The sequence below is a fragment of the Ammodytes marinus genome, assembly GCF_949987685.1.
Source record: "Ammodytes marinus genome assembly, contig: scaffold_35, whole genome shotgun sequence".
NCBI classification, from domain to species: domain Eukaryota; kingdom Metazoa; phylum Chordata; class Actinopteri; order Uranoscopiformes; family Ammodytidae; genus Ammodytes; species Ammodytes marinus.
Window position 1 is genome coordinate 427,279 of NW_027648595.1, and position 26,335 is coordinate 453,613.

Below are 26,335 nucleotides of genomic sequence, written 5' to 3' on the forward strand. Positions count from 1 at the left end.
GGCAGCCTCAGCAACCGTAGATATTAAAAGGCCAGTTTTATTTTCAAGCAATTATACACTAAGTTAAACATACTGATAAATACATTCCATTTTGTGCCAAGTCTGTTGCCAATACATTCTACACACTGCACACTTACAGAAGAAGCTTTTCAATCAATTAACTGATTAATTTGTTACAAAAACCTGAAAGCTTTCTGTAACTGTGATCCTGTTCAGACTCTCCCTCCTACAGACCACACAGAGACACTGAGGAGTCATCTGAACTAAACCCAAACCCAGGATACAGAGGTTCAGTGAATGTGGTGTTGAAGGTGTGGAGGTGGATCAGTGAGCCAGAGGAGACTCTGTAGAAGGACAGAGAGCCAGCAGGACAGTCCACATACACTGCTACTTTGTGAGGGGGAGAGGGGGAGGAGGAGATGGATGTTTCTATGTAATTGTGCCAGACAGAGTAACAACCATAAGAGCAGCTCAGACTACAGGACTGATCATTCAGTCCAAACACACCGTCTCCTTTCCTGCTGATTCCTCTGTAACTCACTGATATATAAACCCTTCCTCTCCACTCGACCTCCCAGTAACGGCGACCAGTCAGAACATTGCTACACAGCAGCTGAGGAGAGGGGCCCTCAAATCTCTCTGGATGATCAGGATATGGCTGCTTCTCCTCCACCCGTGTCACCTTCCTGTTGTTGTCAGACAGTTTGAGCCTTGGGCTTATTGTGTTTGTGTCCAGTGTGAGTTCACAGGAATCTGATGGAGAGAAAAAGACACAACACAGCAGCAGTTATTAATCCATCAGCTGTTCATTGACAGTTTGATGATTCTGAACATTATAAACACACTTACACTTCCTCAGACCTGGTGTCAGCCATTGGACTCCAGCAGGCTCCACCCTGAAAGGAGAGGGGGGGGGGGGTGAGACCAGCACATCCTCTATCACAGGGCTGTACAGTGCGACAGTTTTGATCGCATTTGCTACTGAAATTGATCACGTGCGATGATGAATACAAGTCCATTCACACTAGTGCTAATGAGGAGAGGCTGTCTTTGAAACACAGAGGAGCGCTGCACAACACTGCTTAGAAGGCTCTACATTAACACTCCAAATGCGGGTTAATGTAGACTTAGGCAAGTAAGTTATTGAGTCCACCCTCCACTTTGGCTGGTGAAAGATGTGTCCTCGGGATCTGTGCTCGTGCGGCGATTCTAGCGTCTTATAAACTTCACCAACGGTAATAACCGGAAGGACCCGGCTCTTTGCTCTTAACATTAACGTAGTTAAGTTAGCGCGTGTGCAAACAGAACAACAAGTTAGCGCTTCACAGGACTGTAGTGCTCTAGCTTGAAAGGCAACTCCTTCAGCTGCAGAGAGCAGTCAACAATAGTCTATTTAAACAAAGTTTGAAATAAGCCACTGAAGAACTACTCCCAACACATTCACAACAACCTATTTAATGTATCCTAAATTGTACCAATATGTATACTTATTTATTTAATAGGCTATGTTTAATGTTTTAAAAAGTTTGGTTTTAATTAACAGAAGGACATTTTCTAAAAATGTTTATTATTATTAATATAATAATTATATGTATATACAAAACATATATAGATATAGATATTATTTTTATATTTTTATGGGGAGAAATTATTCTGAATCAGCAAAAAATTGCAATTGGCAGGTTAGATTCTTTTGTCTAAATTGCTATCAGTGCACCCCTATTAATTTTTCTACAATTATTACTGCACACTAGGGGTGCGCACGTGTACACGTGTAACCGTTTAGTAAGTCATAACCGTTTAGGAAAAATAAATAAACGAAAACCGTTTAAAAAAAAAAATCTTAAAATTTAAAAAAAAAAAATTTCAACGTTTTTAAATATGTTCTGGAGACACGCATTTATTGATTTTACATCACTAGTAGGCCTAAACTAATTGGGGATGATAAAAGCTAGTCTGCCGAATCGGTCTGTCCCTCGGCGAGTGTGTGTCTGTGTGAGTGTGTGTATCGGCGCACACACACACGGGGAGTCGCCGTGCCGGTGCTCGACTCACAGCCACGGAAGAGTGATGAAAGATAATCTAAAGTTACTCGGTTGACGTGAACTAAGCTCGTAAGTAGCCCGAACTTTATAACACCTGTTCAAACTGCATACACGTGGACATGTAGAAAGCGATAGGCTATATTAATCAGGAAATGAATGAAGCGCGATAATGACGGCGCACATGACAGGCGAACGTGTGTGTGTGTGTGTGTGTGTTTGTGTTTGTGCCATGGACCTATTATAAGAGGTGTGTAAACGAGCGTAGTTCATGTCAACTGTGTGTTTACAGGCGAACAAACGCGTATGTGTGTGTGTGTGTGTGTGTGCGCGCGCCTACAGGACGGCGGGCGCGTGAAGACAATGACGTCACGGTTAACCGTGTACACGAAAAAAATTCCGTCGTGTACACGGTCAGACATTTTTGTAAACGTTCACACCCCTACTGCACACACTAGGATATAATATTAATTGAGAATCTCAAATTAAACAAAGATGACATGCTCAAAGGTAATTAGAGCGAAATGCAAGGGTTAGGGTCATGCAAGTTTTCGATCATACTTTGTGTGCTACCAAATTTATTTTTGTGCTACTGAATTTTTTTTGATTGCTAGCACCAGTGCTACCACCTAAATAAATAAGTGTACAGCCCTGTATCAGTACACATGGACATTACATTATCATATGGCTCATCAGGCCCAGTCGAGTCAAACTGTGCTGGGCTGATTTACATGTTCATTAACACTGTTACCACTCTGAGATAGACCTTCGCCACCAAGCTGGCTGCGATGAAAAGCCACTTGGTTCATTCTAGCTAAAATAAACTAAAAGGCTTTTAAGCCTAGTATTCTGGCTCACCGGATGTAGAAAGTTGAGATTGGGTTGCTGATTCCTCCCTTTCCTTTTCCAAGCTGTACCGTTTCATGCTCACACAGAACAGCAGACAACAGAGTGTGTGTGTGTGGCACCAATAGCACATAGATCGATTTTTTAAACAGTTGTGTGTGTACGGGACTTGCACTATTAAGAAAGGACAGGTTGCTGCATTCTGGGCTTAGCGTCACCCAAGACGATTGTGATTGGTTTAAAGAAATGAAAACGAGCCAGCCCAGTTTTCCCCCCCAATCTCAGAAATTATATAGTTTGCTGTCAGATTGTACTGCTGGCTGTACTTTGGTCTGGATGTGCAAGACTAGTAGCCTAGTAACTAGTATTTTATTTTTCAAGTGTTGAACCTACCTCTGATACGCAAAAATTAACCAAATGGCTTTTATGTTTATTACAAACATGTTTAAACTTGGTGTGGGCCAAGGGGCAAGTTATAGTTCTGTGACTCAACACAGAGTAACACCGGTAACACGGCAACCAATTCAACGTACATTACACTGTGTCCTTAGAGCCAAAATAATACCTGCATAACTGCTACAACCATGTGGCAACTACTGAGTGCTTTGTCACTAAGCTCAATGCAAATGTTTAATGGAAAATGAAATTTGCATTTTGATCACGATAAAGTAAACTTCAGTTTACTATAACTATAAACTAGGGCAGCTTATAATTTTTTGTTATTTTTTATTAGACTAAAAGTTGAGCAACGGTAGATTCAGTGGTCAAATACGTCACACACATGTTTATATACAAAATGCTTATGTATAAGCATTTTTTTTAGCGAGAACATGTATGTGGAAAAACACCACTGGTGTGTCAGGGTCATATGATAAACTGTCCCCAGCTCTTCCCCCTCTATCAGACTGACAGCAGCCTCTTCATACCTGAGAGTGTCCAGTCTCCAGAGGGGACCGTCCCGTCCAGCAGACAGTAGCTCCACACCTGAGTCTCCTGGATGGTTGTAGCTCAGGTCCAGCTCTCTCAGATGGGAGGGGTTGGAGCTCAGAGCTGAGGCCAGAGAAGCACAGCCTTCCTCTGTGATCAGACAACCTGACAGACTATACACACAAATTAATTGAAAATTAATTATTTGAGTCCAGAAACAACTGCTGAATTTAATCAAAGGTCTTTTGATAAATCGTTGCAGCAGAGTCAATCATATACAGGTCAACTTGTTATAAACTGGTATAAATCAGATATTAAATGGTCATCAGTTGAAATGGTTGATAATCTGACCTGAGAGATTCCAGTTTACAGTGTGGACTCTGCAGTGCAGCACACAGATGCTCCACTCCTGAATCCTGCAGGTCGTTGTTACTCAGGTCCAGCTCTCTCAGACTAGAGGAGGAGCTGAGAACTGAGGCCAGAGCTTCACAGCTTCTCTCCGACAGATTACACAAGCTCAGCCTGGAGAGGAAATAATGAACAAGACAGATAAAAATATATTTGTTAGAATGTTGAGTTTGAACCTTTTGTTATACATTAATCAACTATCAGCACTGATTAAAATGCTTACTGTTGTGTTCTAAACATGTTGGAGATTAGGGGTGTGAACGTTTAAAAGAATGTCTAAACGGTTACACGACAAATATTTGCATATATATATTAGGGCTGTCAAAATTAACACGTTAATCCAGGGTGATTCATTTCTGGAATTAATGCGTTAATTTTCTTAACTCAATTAACGCATGTGCAGAATGATCCGCCCCGTGCATCCCACCCGCTCCACACTACAGTCACTCTAACGTTGTGGCTGACCCAGGATCCGCAGCTGCGCGCATCCCAACATAGTAGCATGCTGGCCTATGTTTTAAACGGCCACGTCTGTGTCGCGGGCGGCAGTTGCTGTCGGTAGCAACAGGAGGTGAAACATTGCCTGCTCCATTCAGAGCAAGGGAGGACACAAATGCCTGCAGTTTTCAGAGGTGTGTGTGATTAATACGGGACATCAACATATTGTTGGCTTTCTGGCACAAATGAACAGTCCCCCAGAACGTTGGGACGGACACACACGGACACACAGTGTTGGGAAAGTTCTTTTTCTACGTGAACTAGTTCAAAGTTCAGTTCACACCCTTTAAAATGAACTAGTTCAGTTCATAGTTCATAATTCAAAATTCTGAACGAAGTTCACAGTTCAAAAATGAACTAGTTCATAGTTCTTTTTTTTAATATGTTGCTGAATTATTTTTCTAAATAATTGCCACATTCCATATAGAATTTCAATAACATTCAGTCCACACTAGAAACCAGCTGCAGCTTTTACCCCTACAGTATTGTAGCGTTTGCGGCCCGACACCGCGGGGGGCTAACTAGCGGAATGACGAGGACACAGAGTAGCTGACGTTTAACCGGAGAACCGGGCTTTATTGTCCCTCTTGTACTGGCTAACCCCGGGGTTGGAGGAGTGCCCAAAACAATAAAGTGATAACTGCTGTTATCTACGGGCTTGTTTTGGTGTGTTTCTTTGTTCTGTGTTTCTTTTGGTTGCCACTGATTAAGTGAGCAGGTGTGCTGCTCACTTAATCATGCTCACCTGGTGTAATCAGTGCCCAGTATTTAAGCAGCATGGTAAGCCTCAGTCTGTGCCCCTGCTCTGCTCACTGCCATGCTGCTGGACTGTTGCTGCTCAACTGTGGTTTTCTAAAAGTTAAAAAGGTCCCATATTATGCACTTTGCTGTCAATTTTATATGGTCTAAGTAGTCCCTAATACTTATTTTTTTTAGATGTTTGCTGAAAAACACGTTCAGATCATTTACTGTAGCAAGCCTCTATACCCTGATGTTCCTCTGGTCTCCGGATGACCTATATTGGTGTCTGCTGCCTGCGATCTGGCTGGCCCCTCCCACCTCTCTGCCGGGCCCTCCCACCGTCTCTGCCGTGCTCTCGCGATACTAGAGAGACCCTGCGTGACTGCGAACACAGTGTTTACCCGGAGCGAAGCCATACTTTGAACAGTTTGACATGACCTGACATGATTAAAACCAGTGTAAACAGTAGCTTCAAAGTTTGATTTCTACAGGAATATCTTCCTATATGTTGTCATGTTAAAACCGAGGCATTATTAGACTGCAATGGGAAAGCTAAGTTAGTGTAATAGGGGCTAAAGCGGGATGCTACTGTGTAGCTACACGGCCACTAACGGCTAAAAACAACACTCAGACGATTTAAAACCAGTGATAACAGTAGCTTCAAAGTTTGATTTCTACATGAATATCTTCCCATCCTTTGTCATGTTAAAAACGAGTCATTTTCAGACTGCTGTGGGAATATAAACAGCGTGTTATGAGCAAAAGCTGGTTGCTTGTCCCAAAGCTAATAGCTATAGCCTACACCAGTCAGGCAAAACTACCAATAAAAACAATTATTTTAGTTCCACCATTTAAAAAAAAGCACAAGTAGCTTCCTATCCGTTGTGTTATTAAAAACGAGGCAAAGACTGCTGTGGTTAAGATAAATTAGTGGAGTATGAGCAAAAGCATTCTGTGTTGGTGTATGTAACATTCAGGCTGTACTAGTACGGGCATCTTGTTGCTTAGCGAGGAAAACAACATGGCTGTCGCTCGAAAATTTTCCATCGGATCTCCAGTCAGCTGTCATAGTGCTTTACGCACGGCGGGTGTAGACGAACCCAAAACAACATACAGTGGAACTCGGCGGTCCGATGATAAACAACAATAGTCTACACTTAAGTTTAACAATAAACTTCACAAAGACACACCTAAAATAAAGATCTCTGCCCATACAAAAAGCACTGACTTGGATAACTTGATGGAGCGATCGATGTGCAAAAACCATCCGGCACATGTATTTGATGATGGGCCGTTATATTAATAATAAACAGTGGGCGGGCATGAAAAAGGAAGAGAGATAAAAAAGGCGAGAGCTTTTTACTCCCGTCAGCTGTTCTAATGCACCCTCTATGCACGGTGGTTGAGACGAACCCAAAACAACACACAGCGGAACACGGCGGTCCGGTGATAAGGAAACAGTAGCCTACACTAAAGTTAAACAAGATACTTTGTAACTAATTAAATTAACGATCTCTGCCCATACAAAAAAAACTTGAGGAGCGACCGATGTGCAAATGTGTCTGATGACGGGCCTTTATATTAATAATAAACAGCGCCAGTTGAATTTTGGTTCAAGTTGAATGCAAATGAGCACAGTTAATATTCTAAAAGGCACAAGCTCTTACTTGACTGTTTTCAGTCTGTGTTTTTAGGGAACATAATGGCATTTGGGCTTAAGATGGCAAAGTTTTTTTTGTCCGGACCAATTAATGTGAAAATTGACAATTTCCTAATCGTAAAGTACTCGATATACTTGATAATCTTTGCACACACTTCTGATCAGATATTTAAGCAGGTTAATACTAGGGGTGGGAATCTCTTGGCACCTCATGATTCGATTCCGATTCAGAGGTCAACGATTCGATTCAAAATCGATTTTCAATGCATCTCAATGCAAAACATTTTTTATGTACATACCCATGTGTGAATTTCAAAAATATATCTATATGCACATCTGAGTTTGCTACTCAGAGTTTGCTAATCACTTCCTACTTTTGTGATGATGATTAAATACAATCAACAGATGAATTACCTTCTCTAATATTGTATTAGAGAAAAAGCTTTTCTTGTCACAAATATGACTTTCTATGAACAGTGCAATAATCAATACAGCTTTCATTTCAACACAATATGGAAGTATGTAAAAACTAAACCGATTCAGTTTTATTTTATTTCTAATCTCGTAAATCATGTTTCTATAGGATTTCTATTCTATTATCTATTATTTTCTATGTCATTTCAACACATTGTACAAAAAATATGGCTTGGAATTCAGCTCTCATACAAAAATGTAAACAGAGATAAAGCCGGTGCAGGTCATGGGTTTGCTGCTCTCAGCCCTTTTGAAGCCACTTTGGAAACAACTCGCACATGTGTGGTGTGCATGCGCAATGGCGCAGGAAGTATTAGTATTTACAAAAAAAAAAAAAAAATAGATTATTAACTTTTCTGAATCAATTCAGAATCGTTCGAGAGAGAATCGATTTTAATCGGAAAATCGATTTTTTTCCCCCACCTCTAGTTAATACAAATAAACAAATTTGTATTTATTTTCTCACACAATGAGAATCGATAAGAGAATCGATAAGGAATGAGATCGATAAGCAGAATCGGAATCGTTAAATTCTTATCAATTCCTACCACACACACACACACACACACACACACACACACACACACACACACACACACACACACACGTTAATCGTCAGCCCTAATTTATGTGTGATACAAGCACACAAGGGGATGGACAGACAGATTCTGTAGACTAGCTTTTATCATCCCCAAATGTTTTAGTTATTCCTGATGTTAAATGATTGAATGCGTGTTTCCAGAACATATTTAAATAATAAATAAAAAAAATCCTGACAGAAGAGATTCATAAATTCAGATGAGAGACTGTTTATATTAAAAAGGAGAGAGACCGTAACCTGATCTGACCTGAGAGTTTCCAGTTTACAGTGTGGACTCTTCAGTGCAGCAGACAGATGCTTCACTCCTGAATCCTGCAGGTCGTTGTAACTCAGGTCCAGCTCTCTCAGACTAGAGGAGGAGCTGAGAACTGAGGCCAGAGCTTCACAGCTTCTCTCTGAGAGGTTACAGCCACTCAGCCTGGAGAGGAAATAATTAACAAGACAAATAAAAATATCTTTGTTAGAATGTTGAGTTTGAACCTTTTGTTATACAGTTGTGTTCAAAATAATAGCAGTGTGTTTAAAAAAGTGAGGCAAGATCAAAATCCTTATCATAGCTTTTATTTCCAAACACACAAATGCATTGGGGATATTGCACATTCTATTCCAAATCCAAATATGAAGAAACATTTGTCAAATGTTTCTTCATCTTTACAGAAAGTGAAGAAAAAGGAATATTAGACTGTTCAAAAAAATAGCAGTGTCTGCATTTTTCTTCACAACTCAAACATTTACTGTATCAACTGAAAAATGCAGGAAGATTTAGCTTTCCTATGAATCACTGAACTAATATTTAGTTGTATAACCTCTGTTTCTGAGCATCTGTGTTGCAGGGAGCCGACCAACTTATGGCACCTGTGAACAGGTGTTTCAGCCCAGGACGATTGGACTACATTCCACAATTCCTCTGCATTTCTTGGTTTTGCCTCAAAAACAGCATTTTTGATGTCACCACATAGGTTTTCTATTGGATTAAGGTCCAGGGATTGGGCTGGCCACTCCATAACGTTAATCTTGTTGGTCTAGAACCAAGATCTTGTTCGCTTACTGGTGTGTTTGGGGTCGTTGACTTGTTGGAACACCCATTTCAAGGGCATTTCCTTTTCAGCATAAGGCAACATGACCTCTTCAAGTATTCTAATGTATCCAAACTGATCCATGATCCATGGTATGCGATAAATAGACCCGCCACCATGCTTCACCGTCTTCAAAGTGTACTGTGGCTTGAATTCAGTGTTTGGGGGTCGTCTGACAAACTGTCTGCGGCCCCTATTCAAGCCACAGTACACTTTGAAGACGGTGAAGCATGGTGGCGCAGACATCATGTTATGGGGATGTTTCTCATACTATGGTGTCGGGTCTATTTATCGCATACCATGGATCATGGATCAGTTTGGATACATTAGAATACTTGAAGAGGTCATGTTGCCTTATGCTGAAAAGGAAATGCCCTTGAAATGGGTGTTCCAACAAGTCAACGACCCCAAACACACCAGTAAGCGAACAAGATCTTGGTTCTAGACCAACAAGAGTAACGTTATGGAGTGGCCAGCCCAATCCCTGGACCTTAATCCAATAGAAAACCTATGTGGTGACATCAAAAATGCTGTTTTTGAGGCAAAACCAAGAAATGCAGAGGAATTGTGGAATGTAGTCCAATCGTCCTGGGCTGAAACACCTGTTCACAGGTGCCATAAGTTGGTCGGCTCCCTGCAACACAGATGCTCAGAAACGGAGGTTATACAACTAAATATTAGTTCAGTGATTCATAGGAAAGCTAAATCTTCATGCATGTTTCAGTTGATACAGTAAATGTTTGAGTTGTAAAGAAAAATGCAGACACTGCTATTTTTTTGAACAGTCTAATATTCCTTTTTCTTCACTTTCTGTAAAGATGAAGAAACATTTGACAAATGTTTCTTCATATTTGGATTTGGAATAGAATGTGCAATATCCCCAATGCATTTGCGTGTTTGGAAATAAAAGCTATTATAAGAATTTTGATCTTTACTCAATTTTTTAAACACACTGCTATTATTTTGAACACAACTGTACATGAATCAACTATCAGCACTGATTAAAATCCTTACTGTCTTGATCTAAACATGTTGGAGACATTACGATATCAAATCATGAATAGAGTTCCTTATGTTAGTTAGATTTTATTTGACATGGACGTTACAAGGAAGCAGATGCATTGTTTAAGTGTTTAAGTGCAAACATGCTAGTTCTCAACACCTGTCCACAGGAAGCGTTCAATTAGAGATAGAAAGAAAAACAATGAAACAACAAAGAGGAAAATACTGGAATGTCAGCCAGAGTTTATATTTCATGGTTTACATTTTGTTAAAACAATTTGAACAGAATATTTCAAAAACTGTCTGTAAAATGTTCAGTGAAATGTTAAATCCTGCCAGAAGAGATTCATAAACCCTGATGAGAAGCTGTTTATATTATAAGGAGAGAGACTCTAATCTGATCTGACCTGAGTGTTTCCAGTTTACAGGTCTCATTCTGACCGTTGGACATTATAATAAGCTGAAGCCTGACCTGAGAGTTTCCAGTTTCCAGTGTGGACTCTTCAGTCCAACAGACAAATGCTCCACTCCTGAATCCTGCAGGTTGTTGGTACTCAGGTCCAGCTCTCTCAGACTAGAGGAGGAGCTGAGAACTGAGGCCAGAGCTTCACAGCTTCTCTCTGAGAGGTTACAGCCACTCAGCCTGGAGAGACAACGGTAAGAAAAAGAGTTAAGTATTTTTAAAAATGTTCAGTTGAAAGATGTTGATGAAAGATTTATTGGTGAAAAAATCCTACGTACAGAGCTTTGTTGGAGGCTTTGACCACTGGCAGCAGCCTCAGAAGAGCCTCCTCTGAACCAGAGTATTTCTTCAGGTCAAACACGTCCAGATCTTTTTCTGATGATAGTAAGATGAAGGCCAGAGCAGACCACTGAGCAGGAGACAGTTTATCTGAGGAGAGACGTCCTGAACTCATGGATTGTTGGATCTCCTCCACTAGAGAACGATCATTCAGTTCATTCAGACAGTGGAACAGATTGATGCTTTTCTCTGTAGAGGGAGAATCCTCAATCTTCTTCTTGATGTACTGGACTGTTTCCTGATTGGTCAGTGAGCTACTTCCTGTCTGTGTCAGCAGACCTCTAAGGAGACTCTGATTGGTCGGCAGTGAAAGACCCAGGAGGAAGCGGAGGAACAAGTCCAGGTGTCCATTTGGACTCTGTAAGGCCTTGTCCACAGCACTCTGGTAGAACTGTGTCTCTGCAGATTCATGGGAGGTTGCTTGTTCTTCTGACATCAGATTGACTCCAGAGTTGATGAATGTCAGATGGACATGAAGAGCAGCCAGAAACTCCTGAACACTCAGATGGACGAAGCAGAACACCTTGTCCTGGTACAGTCCTCTCTCCTCTTTAAAGATCTGTGTGAACACTCCTGAGACCACTGAGGCTGCTCTGATATCGATGCCACACTCTGTCAGGTCTGATTCATAGAAGATCAGGTTTCCTTTCTGCAGCTGCTCAAATGCCAGTTTTCCCAGAGACTTGATCATCTTCCTGCTCTCTGGACTCCATTGTGGATCTGTCTCAGCTCCTCCATCATACTTGATGTTCTTCAGTTTGGCCTGAACCACCAGGAAGAGGATGAACAGCTCAGTCAGGGTCTTGGGCAGCTCTCCTCTCTCTCCGGTCTTCAACACATCCTCCAGAACTGTAGCAGTGATCCAGCAGAAGACTGGGATGTGACACATGATGTGGAGGCTTCGTGATGTCTTGATATGGGAGATGATTCTTCTGGCCTGCTCCTCATCTCTGAATCTCTTCCTGAAGTACTCCTCCTTCTGTGGGTCAGTGAACCCTCTGACCTCTGTCACCATGCCGACACAGTCAGGAGGGATCTGATTGGCTGCTGCAGGTCGTGTGGTTATCCAGAGGCGAGCAGAGGGAAGCAGTTTCCCCCTGATGAGGTTTGTCAGCAGCACATCCACTGAGGTGGACTCTGTCACATCAGTCAGGATCTCATTGTTGTGGAAGTCCAGAGGAAGTCGACACTCATCCAGACCGTCAAAGATGAACACAACCTGGAACTCTTCAAAGCTGCAGATTCCTGCTGCTTTGGTTTCAGTGAAGAAGTGATGAACAAGTTCCACCAAGCTGAACTTTTTCTCTTTCAGCATATTCAGCTCTCTGAAAGTGAATGGAAATGTGAACTGTATGTCCTTGTTGGTTTTGTTTTCAGCCCAGTCCAGAGTGAACTTCTGTGTTAAGACTGTTTTACCAATGCCAGCCACTCCCTTTGTCATCACTGTTCTGCTTGGTTCATCTCTTCCAGGTGAGGCTTTAAAGATGTCTTCTTGTCTGATGGTTGTTTCTGGTCTGTGTGGTTTGCTGGATGCTGTTTCAATCTGTCTGACCTCATGTTCATCATTGACCTCTCCAGTCCCTCCCTCTGTGATGTAGAGCTCTGTGTAGATCTGATTCAGAAGGGTTGATTCTCCTGCTTTAGAAATCCCCTCAAACATACACTGGAACTGGAACTTTTTCTTCAGCTTAGACTTAAGTTCTTTCTGAAACACTCCAGCATGACTTCCTGAATGGATAATTAGAGATTAGATCAAGGAGTGGTTCATGATGAAATTCTAAACATAAATAAACATTTGTCCCTCCATCTCTTGAGACTTCAGTAAATGTCCCATTTCCCACTCATGTTAAAACTTTAGAGAAATGCTCTTACTGCTCCACAGACGGTCAGCCAGCTCCTCCTGCTTCATGCTCCTCAGGAAGTCCAGTGTGATCTTCAGAAATGCCTCTCTGCTGCTCCTCTGCTCCTCATCCTCACTCTGACCCTCTAAGCATTCTGGGTAATCTGGACTCAGAAGCTTCTGCATCTTCTTCAGCTCCTTCTTCACAAAAGTGACGATGTTTTCCTCCAGCAGCTGGAACAGAATATTATATGAACGACACGATCAAACTAAAATCATGAAGAAAACATCAGATCCATGTTGGACAGACGGACAGTTCCCTGGTCTGATCAGTTAAACATGGAGGTTGTTGTGAACAGAACAGATGGAAAGTAGTTGTTGTTCATGTACAGACCCTGAATGTGGAGTCCAGGTGTGTTTGATGCTGCTTGGCAGACCGAACACCGGAACCATTTGATTTCTGGTCGAATCTGTGGAGAATTCATAGAAAATTAGTTGCACGTAGCAACTGCACAAAGCAGTTATTGCGTTTGTCGTTTTAATTCTCCTGTCGCATGGAAATAACTATTTTGTAGACCAATCAACAGACGGCAGTGTATAGCTCGACCCTCTTGGTACAAAGGGGGACCAGAATAGGACGGTATGGTTGTTTTGGTACCATTCACAACTTCACAGTTAAAAATGCAAATAATTGTGTGCCATACCAAACCAGACTGAACCGCTCAGTGGAAGTATAGTTCTTACAGCTCTTCCTTAGGTTTAAAACACTGGAGATCTCAATGTTTTATTTAGTTTATTATTTAGTTATTAAGTTTTAAATCCTTTTGTTAAATCAACACAGTAGTTGCACTGAGCAGCTTCCACATGTGAGAATATAAAGAAGAAGCATGCTGAAAAAATAACTTTTAAAACATGAATCAGTGATATTTAAATGTTTGTAAAAGTTTACCTCTCTGCAGCGGACAGTTGTTGTCCTTTGTTTTCCATTTTTGACCAGAAACTCTTAATGTCCAAAAAGCTGGGTACAGGTCCAGGAGAGTCTGGTCTCTGATGAATCCTGGTAATAAGATCAGTATTGATTTATTTAAAAAGGTTCAATTAGCCGACACTTTAAGCCCAGAGATTATGCACCATGGAAAAACTTCTTGATGTAGTTTTACTTGTCCTGATGAATGAGTCCAAGTCTTACTTCCAGTTAAAACATTTGTTAGGTTTATTTGCCATTTCCTCAACTCCAATAAGTTAACCAAAGTACAAACAAAAGACCCTTACTGCATCGATTGTATGGTGTGAAGTCAGTGTTTTTGTGTGTGTGTGTGCGTGTGTGTATGCGTGTGTGCTTGCGGTCAAAAACGGTTTGTCTTTCCGGTAACACACAGATTGGTTCCTACCTGAGCCTAATTGGTTTTTACAGTAAGTTAAAACATGAATCAGTGATATTTAAATGTTAGTACCAGTTTACCTCTCTGCAGCAGACGGCTGTTGTCCTTTAAAATCAATTAAATCAAATTTTGAGTTGTCGCTCTTGAAGGACAAACAGCTGGCTCCAGGTCCAGGAGAGTCTGGTCTGTTGAACACACACACACACACACACACACACACACACACACACACACACACACACACACACACACACACACACACACACACACACACACACACACACACACACACACACACACACACACACACACACACACACACACACACACACACACACACACACACACACAGTTTTGAGAGTGAATAATGATGGTGCAGTGAGTAGAGTCATGGGCAGTTAGAGATCCTCATGTCACCTCTGAGCTTTGGTCTGGCCGCCATGTTCCCCTCCCTCCTCTCTGTCCTCACTCTGATCCATAGCAGAGCCCACACCTTCACACACACACACCTAGAGAGAAAACACATCAACTGAACATCCCAGACATGAAAGTTACCCAAATTAATAACCCATTAATGACTGTGAATGCAGTCAGACAGTGTGACGCAGAGGAAGGTGTGTGTGTGTGTGTGTATTTATCTGACAGCCTTAGTGACTTTTCACGTTCAGATTAATTAAACAAATTATAATCACCTAATAATTAAGTGCTATTACAGGTGGAGCTACTCAGCAGTATGTTAGTAGTTAAAACAAGTGTTTTTAATCTCCCTCTGTGAGCCACATCGCAGACAATTAAATGATTTGTATCATTTCAAACGTCCTCTGTGTTCATACAGCTGACGTCCAGCAGATGGCGCAACAAAACAGAGCATTAAGAGTGAAGTAAAGCAGGCCTGTACACAAGTACTCACTACCATTACGGATACTCCACAGGGAAAATGCAACTTTCACTACAAGTATTAAGAGCAGAATGTCCTTCATGAGACAGCAGAGGGTTAAGAGCAGAATGTCCTTCATGAGACAGCAGAAGGCAAAGACTTCATGTGAAGTGTTTCATTCACTGCTGATACTTTAACTTCAGATTTGACTTGTTGATCAAATACTTTGTGAGTAAAATGTGAATGTGTAAAGTAACGAGCCGTCAGATACATGTAGTAGAACAACAAGTCCAAAGTTTCCTGCTGAAGTGCTCAGCTCCTTTACTGCAGTCACCGTACTAACAGCACACTGTCAGAGTAGATTACTGCATCAACACACTCAGATGTAACTAGTACTAACAGCACACTGAAGGGACAGTATAAAATAACTAATAATAATATCACATTAACACAACATGGAGGATCTTTGTTAACAGCTGTGTCACCTCCTCCGTCTCTAGTTTCCTGTTAAACTCTCAGTTATGAGTTTGGACAAATTCTACAACTTTTCTGTTTCTACTGGAACTAGATTTACACTAGAAATAATAAAATATGATCATTATTATTATTATTATTATTATTATTATTATTATTATTATTATTATTATTATTAACAATGAGAGCAGAGTGGATCTCTTACCTTCAGCTGCAGCTTTAGAGGAGAAAATAAACTGCGTCACAACTGTCGATACCAGCAACGGAATACCAGTTTGTCTAGTTAGGATGAGAGTTGGCACAAAGTTCAAGTAAAATAATTAAAATATTTAATGCTTGCAAGCAAGAGTCATCAAACATTCATCCATAGGAAAAGGTATGACTGAAGAGAGGCACTCCTGCTTCAGTAATAGTAGTAAACTGTATTAACACACAAACCTTTGCATATGTCAGAACAGTTAATCAGGGTTAACATAGTGAACAATAAAAAAACATACTTAGACGCGATCTTAGTCTCCAGTATATACTATAGTGGCATCAACATAAAGTCGGCTTTCTGACACAAATTAACTGTCTCCCAGAAAGTGGGCTGATTTACCTTGCTCGCTCGCACGCACGCACACACACACACCGCAGACTGCAATAAAGTTATATATTCAGGAATGCAAAACCTAACCAGAAATTATTGAATATAATGGGATGAACATATGGGATGAAAACACACATTTATTCATTGATTCTTGTGTAGAACACCAAATAAATAAATTCTATAGCCTAAATTTGCTCAAAGACATAGCAAAGAGACAGTCACATTGCATTATGGTGTGGTAAGCGTATGTTTTAGTTTGATTTTAATTTATTTTCAGTATTAACACCATCATTTGGATTTTCCATGATTTTTTTATTTTTTTAAATCCACCTTCTGTCATTTATCTTTCCGTTCCTACAACAATATACAGAGAAATTCGAATTATTCATACATGTTATGAATGGTAGAATTAATCATGAATAATCCACAGCTACTCTATGATTAATCTGATTTAAAATTGTAATTGTTTTACAGCTTTAATAGGAGAGAGTGGCCTAAGTTGTGCAACTTTTTACTCAAAGTGATTTTAAAGTGAGGCCTTGACAGTAAAGTCTCCAACTCAAATATGTACATATATTTCAGGATGTTGTGCATCCCTGGCAATAAAAACTTTGGATCTGGAATAAACTGTTTAAGAAATATAGCTTTCGGAAAAAAAAGTTGTCTTGTTGCACAACTTGCCCCCGGTGTGGTGTAAGTTGTGCCACAAGAGAGAATACCATGGGGTAAATTGTGCCATTGATATATATATCTCATAAACTGTAATGCAATACAAATCCATAAGACAATTACTTATTTAAGGTGTATTTAAAGTAAATAAAGTAAATAGTTGACAAAGATTGAAGGTCAATTTTCTTAAACAAGGCCTAGCAGATCTAATGGTTTTACCTGCAAAGCTCACAATGACAAAGTCACCATCATCATCTTTCTGGCCATCTGAACTCTCATCAGTGGTGTCGTTAAGTGGAATGGAGATGTCAGTCTCTTCTGAGCTACTGTAGACGATCACTTTCTTTTTGGTGACCAGCGTATACAGCCATGCCACTGGCACAACTCTCAGAAATGTACTTTGCACTAGTTGCTCCGTGCTTGTGGAACCAACTGCCACCTGACAAATGTGATTCCCCCTCCATTTCTGCCTTTAAATCAAGACTCAAAACCCATATGTACACCCTGGTGTTTCCTCCCCATTAACTATCTTACCTCTGCACTATCTTTGCTTATATGTGGATGTATGGGCTTTATGTCTTTTATTTTTGTTATTGTTATTTCACCTTCATTGTTTACCTACTGAATGCACTATGTTCAGCACTTTGGACAGTGCAAACTGTCATAAATGTGCTTTTATAAATACATTTTACTTACTTACTTGCTTACTTACTTACTTACTTATAACTCACCCAGGCCCTTTGGCACAAATCACCCCAACCCCAGACTTTTGGATAATAAGCATGATGCAGCAGTTTAGGGCTGACATCGTGCTAACTGTATAGACTCAAAGTGTAGCATACCAAAGCACTAAAACATGTGTCAAATGTTTTCAAACTTGTCTATAATTGTTCAGACACAATAAACAAAAAAACTTGATCATGGAAATTTTACTTTGAAAGGCAAAAAAACTGTTTTTTGAGCTTAAATGTGCTTATATCTTATTCCATGTTTCTCCCTTCTTTACAGGATGAGTCAAATGGATGGCTCTTCTTAAATATGTGGTCACGTTTCCAATTTCTTCCACGGTTTTCTAGAAACAAGGGGTTGCACAACTTCCCCACTTGCACAACTTAGGCCACTCTCCCCTATATACATTTTCAAGTTTAAATGTTTATTAAATGTAAATTTTTAAATAAATAGCTAAGGTTTGAGTGGGAACTCTGAAGGTTTTGTGTGTGTGTGTGTGTGTGTTTTTTTTTGGCTGTACATCTTCGCTTTAAGATGTACAGCCTTGAAAACGTTATAATTGTAACATGTTTGTTGTGGTCACAGCAGCCCGCTGTGTTTTCCTCGTCTGTATCTGCCACTCCCCCTGTCTGTCTCACTTCACACCTGGTCCTCATCTGCAATCACGCTCACCTGGTCTTCACCTCCAATCAACTCCCCTTCATAACCCGTGGATTCCTTGCTGTTGGCGCCGGATCGTCCTATGCGCTACCGTGGTAACTATAACGTACCTGGCTCCAGTTTAATGTTCCCTCGCTCTCGCTTACTCGTCTCTGGTTTCTTGTTGCCTGTAGCTGTTGACCACAACCTAACTTTTGTTTTTCCTCTGCCTGCAGTATCCGGACCACTCTCTCCAGCTTCCCGGCTTTGGTCTCCCCCTGGCTCCCTCACCCACTATCTGCTTCCCCTCACCATATATATAATAAACCTTTTTTATATAAATCCTACTTCGTCTCCGTCTGCTCTTGGGTCCAGCATCGTAACCATAACAGAACGATCCGGCCAAGATGGACCCAGCGGACATCGGAAAGATTCGTGGAGCTCTCGCCGCCCAAGGCACTCAGGTGGCGGAGCACAGCCAAGCTCTCCGGGACGCTATGGAGGCTTTTAAGAATCTCGCTACCCGAGTCACACAGATGGGTGACCAATTGGACTTACTGGTACCCCCCACCACAGCGCCTCCACTACCAGCGGCACCCCCGCCTGCTCTCACTTCCCCGTTACACCTGCCACGAGCTCGTGAGCCATTTATTCCTGCGCCAGAGCGCTATGCTGGGGACATGGGTACGTGCAGAGACTTTTTGATTCAGTGTTTCCTAGTTTTCAGTCAGCAGCCTCTCACCTATCCCACAGAAAAGGCTAAGATCGCTTACATTATGGGGTCACTTAAGGGTAATGCACTAGCGTGGGCTTCAGCATTATGGGACAGTGATTCCCCAGCTAATGACAATTTTGACCTTTTTGTAGCAGAGATGAGGAAAGTGTTTGACCATCCAGTAGAGGGAGGGGACGCCGCCAAGCGGCTTATTTCTTTACGTCAGGGCTCCCGCAGTGTAGCTGAGTTCTCCGTTGAGTTCAGGACCTATGCAGCCAGGTCAGGCTGGAACGACAAGTCACTACGTGGGCTTTTTCTTTCCGGTCTCAGTGAGACAATCAAGGATGAGCTGGCTACTAGGGAGGAAGCTGACACTCTCGATGAAATAATTTCCCTCTCTATCCGGCTGGATAATCGCCTACGCGAGCGGCGTAGGGAGAAGGCGGGCAGCTCCGTGCCTCCGGTTTTCGCTGCTTCCTGTTCCCCACTCTTCCCTAAGACTGCCCTCTCTGCCCCCGTGACGCGTGCTGTCACTGAAGAGGAGCCCATGCAGCTGGGTCGCACACGTCTCACCCAGGCAGAGCGGCTTCATCGGATTAAGACCGGAGTGTGTCTGTACTGTGCGCTGCCCGGGCATCTCATCTCCACCTGTCCGTCACTGCCAAAAGACAGGGCTCGGCAGTGAGGCTCGGGGCCCTGCTGAGCCACGCCCCCTCCGTCCCCGATTCTCACTGTTCTCGCTCACTGCTGGATGCCACTCTCCTGTCCCTCGGGCATTCCTTTCCTGTGTCAGCCCTGGTGGATTCTGGAGCGGATGAGAACTTCATTGATGCGGGCTTCGCGTCTCAGGTTGGCATTAAATTGGAACAATTACCCTCTCCCTTAAATGCTAACGCCTTAGACGGCCGTCACCTGGCCCTTATTACCCACCGTACTAAGCCCCTTGAATTAATTGTTTCTGGCAATCACCACGAGATACTTCAGTTTCATGTCATCCTGTCTCCCCTCACTCCCCTGGTGCTGGGGTACCCCTGGCTCAAGCTTCACAATCCCCAATTTGACTGGTCTTCTGGCAAGGTGGTGAGTTGGAGCACGTTTTGTCATTCCACCTGCTTACAGTCTGCCCTGTCTCCGGCAGTGGGAGATGTTCTCTTGCCCAAGGAACCTCCCGACCTCTCCTTGGTTCCCCAAATTTATCATGACCTGGGAGAGGTATTTAGTAAGTGTCGTGCGCTCACCCTGCCTCCTCATCGCCCCTATGACTGTGCCATTGATCTCCTCCCCGGCGCCCCTTTGCCCAGTAGTCGCCTTTATAACTTGTCCCGTCCTGAGAGGGAGGCCATGGAGAAGTACATTAAGGATTCTCTTTCGGCTGGCCTCATGAGACCCTCCTCTTCTCCTGTTGGTGCAGGTTTCTTTTTTGTGGCCAAAAAGGACAAGTCACTTCGCCCATGCATTGATTTCAGGGGTCTCAATAACATTACTGTGAAGAACAAGTATGCGTTGCCCCTCATCAGTTCCGCATTCGAGCCACTGCAGGGCGCCACAGTCTTCTCCAAATTGGACCTACGTAATGCCTATCATCTGGTGCGCATCCGTGAAGGCGATGAGTGGAAGACGGCCTTTAACACCCCCCTCGGCCATTTTGAGTATCTCGTCATGCCTTTCGGCCTAACTAATGCCCCTGCTGTGTTCCAGAACCTGGTTAACGACGTCCTCCGGGACTTTCTCAACCGCTCAGTTTTTGTCTATTTGGACGACATCCTGATTTTTTCCCGCAATCAGAAGGAACACGTCCAGCATGTCCGGCAAGTTCTTCAACGGCTGTTGGAGAACAAGCTATATGTGAAGGCCGAGAAGTGTGAGTTCAGTGTCACCTCTGTATCCTTCCTGGGGTTCATCATTGAGAGCGGGCAAGTGAGGACCTGCCCCGAGAAGGTCATTGCAGTGACTGACTGGCCCATCCCCGATTCCCGCAAGAAACTGCAGCAGTTTCTGGGGTTTGCCAATTTTTACCGGAGGTTCATCCGTGACTACAGCAGGGTGGCAGCCCCTCTCACTCATCTCACCTCCCCTGCCCGCCCTTTTGCCTGGACGCCTGAAGCGGAGGCTGCCTTCTCTAGGCTTAAGGAGCTTTTTTCGTCTGCCCCCATTCTCATCCAACCGGATCCCTCCAGGCAGTTCATTGTGGAGGTTGATGCATCTGACACTGGGGTGGGGGCGGTCCTGTCCCAGCGCTCGGCCTCTGATGAGAAAATTCACCCCTGCGCTTTTTTCTCTCGCCGGCTGGTTCCTGCTGAGCGGAATTATGATGTGGGTAACAGAGAGCTGCTGGCTGTGAAACTGGCGTTGGAGGAATGGCGGCACTGGCTTGAGGGGTCAGAACAGCCGTTCGTGGTATGGACTGACCACAAGAATTTGTCTTACATCCAGACAGCTAAGCGATTGAATTCCCGCCAGGCCCGGTGGTCCCTGTTTTTTGGGCGTTTCAATTTCTCCCTCACCTACCGGCCCGGTTCCCGTAACGTCAAACCAGACGCCCTCTCCCGCCAGTTTGGCACTGTGGACACACCGGGTCCCCCTGACACCATCCTCTCTCCTTCCTGTCTCAGGGTGGCTGCGGTTACCTGGGAGATAGAGTCCCTCATCCGGGAGGCCCAAATCACTGAACCAGACCCGGGCAACGGCCCTCCTAACCGCCTCTTTGTCCCCAGTTCGGTGCGCTCCCAGGTTCTGGTGTGGGGTCACACATCGCGTTTTGCCTGTCACCCTGGCGTGGGTCGCACCCTGTCACTCCTTAAGAGGTACTTTTGGTGGCCAGCGATGGACGCTGACACCCGGGCTTTCGTGCTGGCCTGCACGGTTTGTGCTCGGGCCAAGTCCTCCCATCAACCCCCTGCCGGCCTGCTTCGCCCGCTTCCTGTTCCTGGTCGGCCCTGGTCTCACATTGGCCTGGATTTCGTCACTGGTCTTCCCCCCTCTAATGGCCATACAGTCATCCTCACAGTTGTGGATAGGTTCTCTAAGGCTGTTCATTTCATTGCCCTCCCAAAGCTCCCCTCTGCCACCGAGACTGCCCAGCTGCTCGTGCAGCATGTGTTCCGCCTCCACGGGATTCCCACGGACCTCGTCTCCGACCGCGGCCCGCAATTCATCTCCCAGGTGTGGAAAGCCTTCTGCCGTGCGCTGGGGGCCTCTGTCAGCCTGTCATCAGGGTACCAGCCGCAGACTAATGGGCAGGCGGAGAGAGCGAATCAGGATCTTGGAACCGCGCTGCGTTGTGTGGCTGCCCTCTGCCTGGAGCGACCATCTCTCTTGGATCGAGTATGCCCACAACTCCATGTCCTGTGCAGCCACCGGCATGTCCCCGTTTGAATGTTCCCTGGGGTACCAACCGCCCTTGTTTCCGGCTCAGGAGGACGACATCTCCGTTCCCTCAGTACAGCACCATCTCCGCCGCTGCCGCAGGGTGTGGAAGGGCGCGCGCACCGCTCTGCTGCGCTCCGCTGAGCAGAACCGGCGCACGGCTGATCGCCACCGGGCTCCCGCTCCTGCCTATCGGGTGGGTCAGCAGGTGTGGTTGTCCTCCAAGGACCTTCCCTTACAGACTGGCTCTAAGAAGTTAACCCCTCGTTTTGTGGGGCCCTTCCCTATTGTCTCCGTCATCAACCCCTCTGCGGTCACACTCAAGCTGCCCCCAGCCATGCACGTCCACCCAACCTTCCATGTCTCTCGTCTTAAGCCAGTCTCCACCAGCCCTCTCTCCCCCCCGGCCGTTGCCCCCCCTCCTCCCCGGGTGATTGACAACCACCCAGCATACACCGTCCGGCGGTTGCTGGACATTCGGCGTCGGGGCAGAGGGCATCAGTACCTCGTGGATTGGGAGGGTTACGGTCCTGAGGAAAGGAGCTGGGTTTCGCGGGGTCTCATTCTCGACCCCTCCCTCATCCGGGATTTCCATCTGGCTCATCCAGAGAAGCTTAGGCCGCCTGGAGGCGTCCATTGAGGGGAGGGTACTGTTGTGGTCACAGCAGCCCGCTGTGTTTTCCTCGTCTGTATCTGCCACTCCCCCTGTCTGTCTCACTTCACACCTGGTCCTCATCTGCAATCACGCTCACCTGGTCTTCACCTCCAATCAACTCCCCTTCATAACCCGTGGATTCCTTGCTGTCGGCGCCGGATCGTCCTATGCGCTACCGTGGTAACTATAACGTACCTGGCTCCAGTTTAATGTTCCCTCGCTCTCGCTTACTCGTCTCTGGTTTCTTGTTGCCTGTAGCTGTTGACCACAACCTAACTTTTGTTTTTCCTCTGCCTGCAGTATCCGGACCACTCTCTCCAGCTTCCCGGCTTTGGTCTCCCCCTGGCTCCCTCACCCACTATCTGCTTCCCCTCACCATATATATAATAAACCTTTTTTATATAAATCCTACTTCGTCTCCGTCTGCTCTTGGGTCCAGCATCGTAACCATAACAATGTTCTCAATATATTGCAGCTTTACTGTGCTTTTGTTTCTTAGGAGTCTGAAGTCTGGGTGAGTTCCAAACCCACAGTTAGTTATTTTTAGTTTAAAGCACAGTGAAGTGCATCAAGGAAACTGCTGTAGAAATGTGACCCATCAGGTTTAGTTTGGGCCTGTTTACCTGTACAGCACCTGGCAACAACTACAGCAATACATTATTTCACTTTAACATTTGCAGACTTTAAACTTTATCAATTTAACATAATTTCTCAAAATCTTTCACAGCTTAAATATGTATAAACTGTTTTTGTTTCTCTGGAATCTCACGTCTGAGTGAGTTTAATGTAATCCAACAGGGTATAATCACATAGACTTTAGACAGAGATCAAGAAAATAAAGATGAAGGAAATAACAGCCAGCTGAAGTGTTCGAGAATATTTGACTTTAGCTGCAGTAAATCAAGTCACGAGAGAGGAGGGAGGAAGGTTATCTTACCGAGCACGAGGATCACAAGCACCAAGACCATCTTCATCCGACGAAAACTCAACCGAACACTTCTGTTGACATCTTCCAAATCCAACAGTGTTACACGTCTGTCTAAGGCACGGTGAGGTGGGAGGGAACTGTAGGAATGTGACCCATCAGGTTTAGTTTGGGCTCGTTTCCTTGTACAGCACCTGGCAACAACCACAGTAATGCATTCTTCTGTTTTTTGATTATGACACATAAGGTTCTAGGACAAGCTGGACACATGTAGCCCCTTTAACCCCCATAATATAGAGGGCAGGTGACATGTGGCACTTTGTAGTTTGGTTTATCTGAAGCTATAGTACTTGCCTGATTCTTGTTGTTCTGAGTTTCACGGTTGAATGCACTTAATGGAAGTCTCTTTGGATAAAAGTGTCAGCTGTGTATTTATTTATAAAAGTTATTCACTTAACTAAGTAGGCACATTACAGTTTTTTTTCGATTGCTAACCCACAGTGGGCACAACTGCAGCTCAAAACTCTAACTACAGTCTGCACTACCAACATTCACTGGAGCTGAACAGTTCACTTCACCTGCAAAACAGGTTCAGTGCAGCAAACACTGAACCAGCCTCATTGAGATAACACACACTGTCACTCAGAACATACTCACAGAGTACAAACACTAGCATCAAACCCCAATACACAAATTACAAACTTTTAATCTTTACAGTTGAAATAATTTGAGTTATTTCACACAAATTACGTAATATTTTCTTTGATGAAAGGGTTCAATACTTTTCACATGAAATTGTTTATTTTATAACATACCAGTTTTTTTAGGAAAACAAAAATAAATGAAAATCAGAAGTTTGCTTCAATAGATACACATTTTGTATATTTTATTGAAAACATTTTCAAATGTAGCATTTATCTGTGAAAATATTCTATAATACAGAAATTAATTCCTGTAATGTTGTCATTTACTGTAAGGATGCAACTCTGAGCTGTTTGTTTGCTGGAAACTTTGTATTACAGATGCAAATTTAGATTTTTGCAGATTGGGTTGCACTCTCAACCCTGCCTCTCTCAATGAGAGACCATGATTCACAACAGGGTATATCAGTGTAGCCCTTACTGTATTTCATCAGACATTACAGCTCTATGTCTTCCTCCACACATCCACACTATCACTGCCACTCTTCTCCCTCCAACAACCTGTCTTCATTGGTCCATTTCCAAAAAAATATATATTTTTCCCTTTATACTGTATATATGTTCACTAACAAGTCTAAAACAAGACATCTCATAGGCCTTTCACACCGCCGCAAAATCGGCGCTAGTTCTGGGCAAGTTCGGAGTTAGAGCCAGTGTTTTGGTTTCACACCTTTGGATTTGATGAGACTCGACGTTTCTATGTGTTCCATATGAACAAGACAAGAAGCTCAACTGTAACTTTTTTTAATCCTTTTGTCTGCTAAACTTAAATAAATTTAACAAAACTTACCTCCTCCATCGTTGTGACTGTCACTCACACTGTTTTAACCTTTCTCCCTCTCACTGGCTGCAGGGGAATGTGAGACTTGCTACACGCGGGCTGTGGGTTAGTTAGTCCGACGCTCTCAGCTTGCTGCTTCTTTAGCTGCTCGCGGATACCAACGCTGAAGTTCACTTTACCGCCACGAACAAGTGGATCTCAATAAATGAACCAAAGTAGCCCACTGGAAAAGTGCTCAAAACAGCCCGTCCTGAACCATATAGGTAACATTATGAATGGACATGCCTTTATTTAAAAAAATTAAAAATTAAAATAATGCAGTAAAAAAATAAAATAAAAAATAAACTTTGAAAACTGATTGTTGTGTAAAAAAAGAAAGAAAGAGAAAATAGAAATGTAGTAAAGGATGAAATCACACTAGGTGGGTCAATTTACCATGGCAAATACATGTAGAAACACTGATAATACCGGCAGAAATGGTGTTACATTTCAAACCAATTTAAAATGCCCCTAAGGTAAAAACGGTAAGCGCAGAGACATTGTTTTCCTATGAGGAGGCAGACACCCAACCTCACGGTGCTGCTACCTTGGCTTGCTACTTAGCTTATTAGTGAACTTGAACTAATGTTAGCTAAGAAAACACACGTAGAATTACCATAATGCTATCTATGTCATGTCTAGCTAAGAAAACGTATTGAATTACCACACGGGACTTAATGCTAACTAATTGTTTAGCTAAGCTAGCTAGCTAATGTGCGGCAGCTGATTGTCACGTCAATGTCGAGTCAGTATAATGCGGGTGACAGAGTTCAGCTGCATTTGGCTGGTGTGTGGCAGGTACTAAAGTTAATCTCAAACCCTGAATATTTACACCACAAACACTGATAAAACAGACTTTATTTACCTGTTGAATTCA

General features: G+C 43.4%; 2 protein-coding genes across 2 annotated transcripts in view; one reads left to right on the plus strand and one right to left on the minus strand.

Annotated features, from left to right (window-relative positions):
* Positions 1-226: 226 nt before the first annotated feature.
* Positions 227-14,794, minus strand: LOC307270287 (NACHT, LRR and PYD domains-containing protein 3-like; the record flags this gene model as incomplete). The annotated part of the gene is made up of 12 exons (XM_080054173.1): positions 14,717-14,794; positions 14,380-14,484; positions 13,867-13,974; positions 13,312-13,387; positions 12,950-13,151; positions 11,017-12,805; positions 10,748-10,918; positions 8,445-8,615; positions 4,167-4,337; positions 3,815-3,988; positions 850-896; positions 227-753 (listed from the first exon to the last, which is right to left on the minus strand). The coding sequence occupies exons 1-12, from the start codon at positions 14,776-14,778 to the stop codon at positions 227-229; spliced, it is 3,603 nt and encodes a 1,200-aa protein (XP_079910299.1). The 5' UTR covers positions 14,779-14,794.
* Positions 14,795-22,085: 7,291 nt separating this feature from the next.
* LOC307270282 (calpain-1 catalytic subunit-like) overlaps positions 22,086-26,335 on the plus strand; it is a gene marked incomplete at its 5' end in the record, with an annotated part of 28,968 nt that continues 24,718 nt past the window's right edge. The window contains 1 exon segment of the mRNA XM_080054166.1: positions 22,086-22,736. Within this exon segment, the coding sequence (XP_079910292.1) occupies positions 22,086-22,736 (651 nt within the window).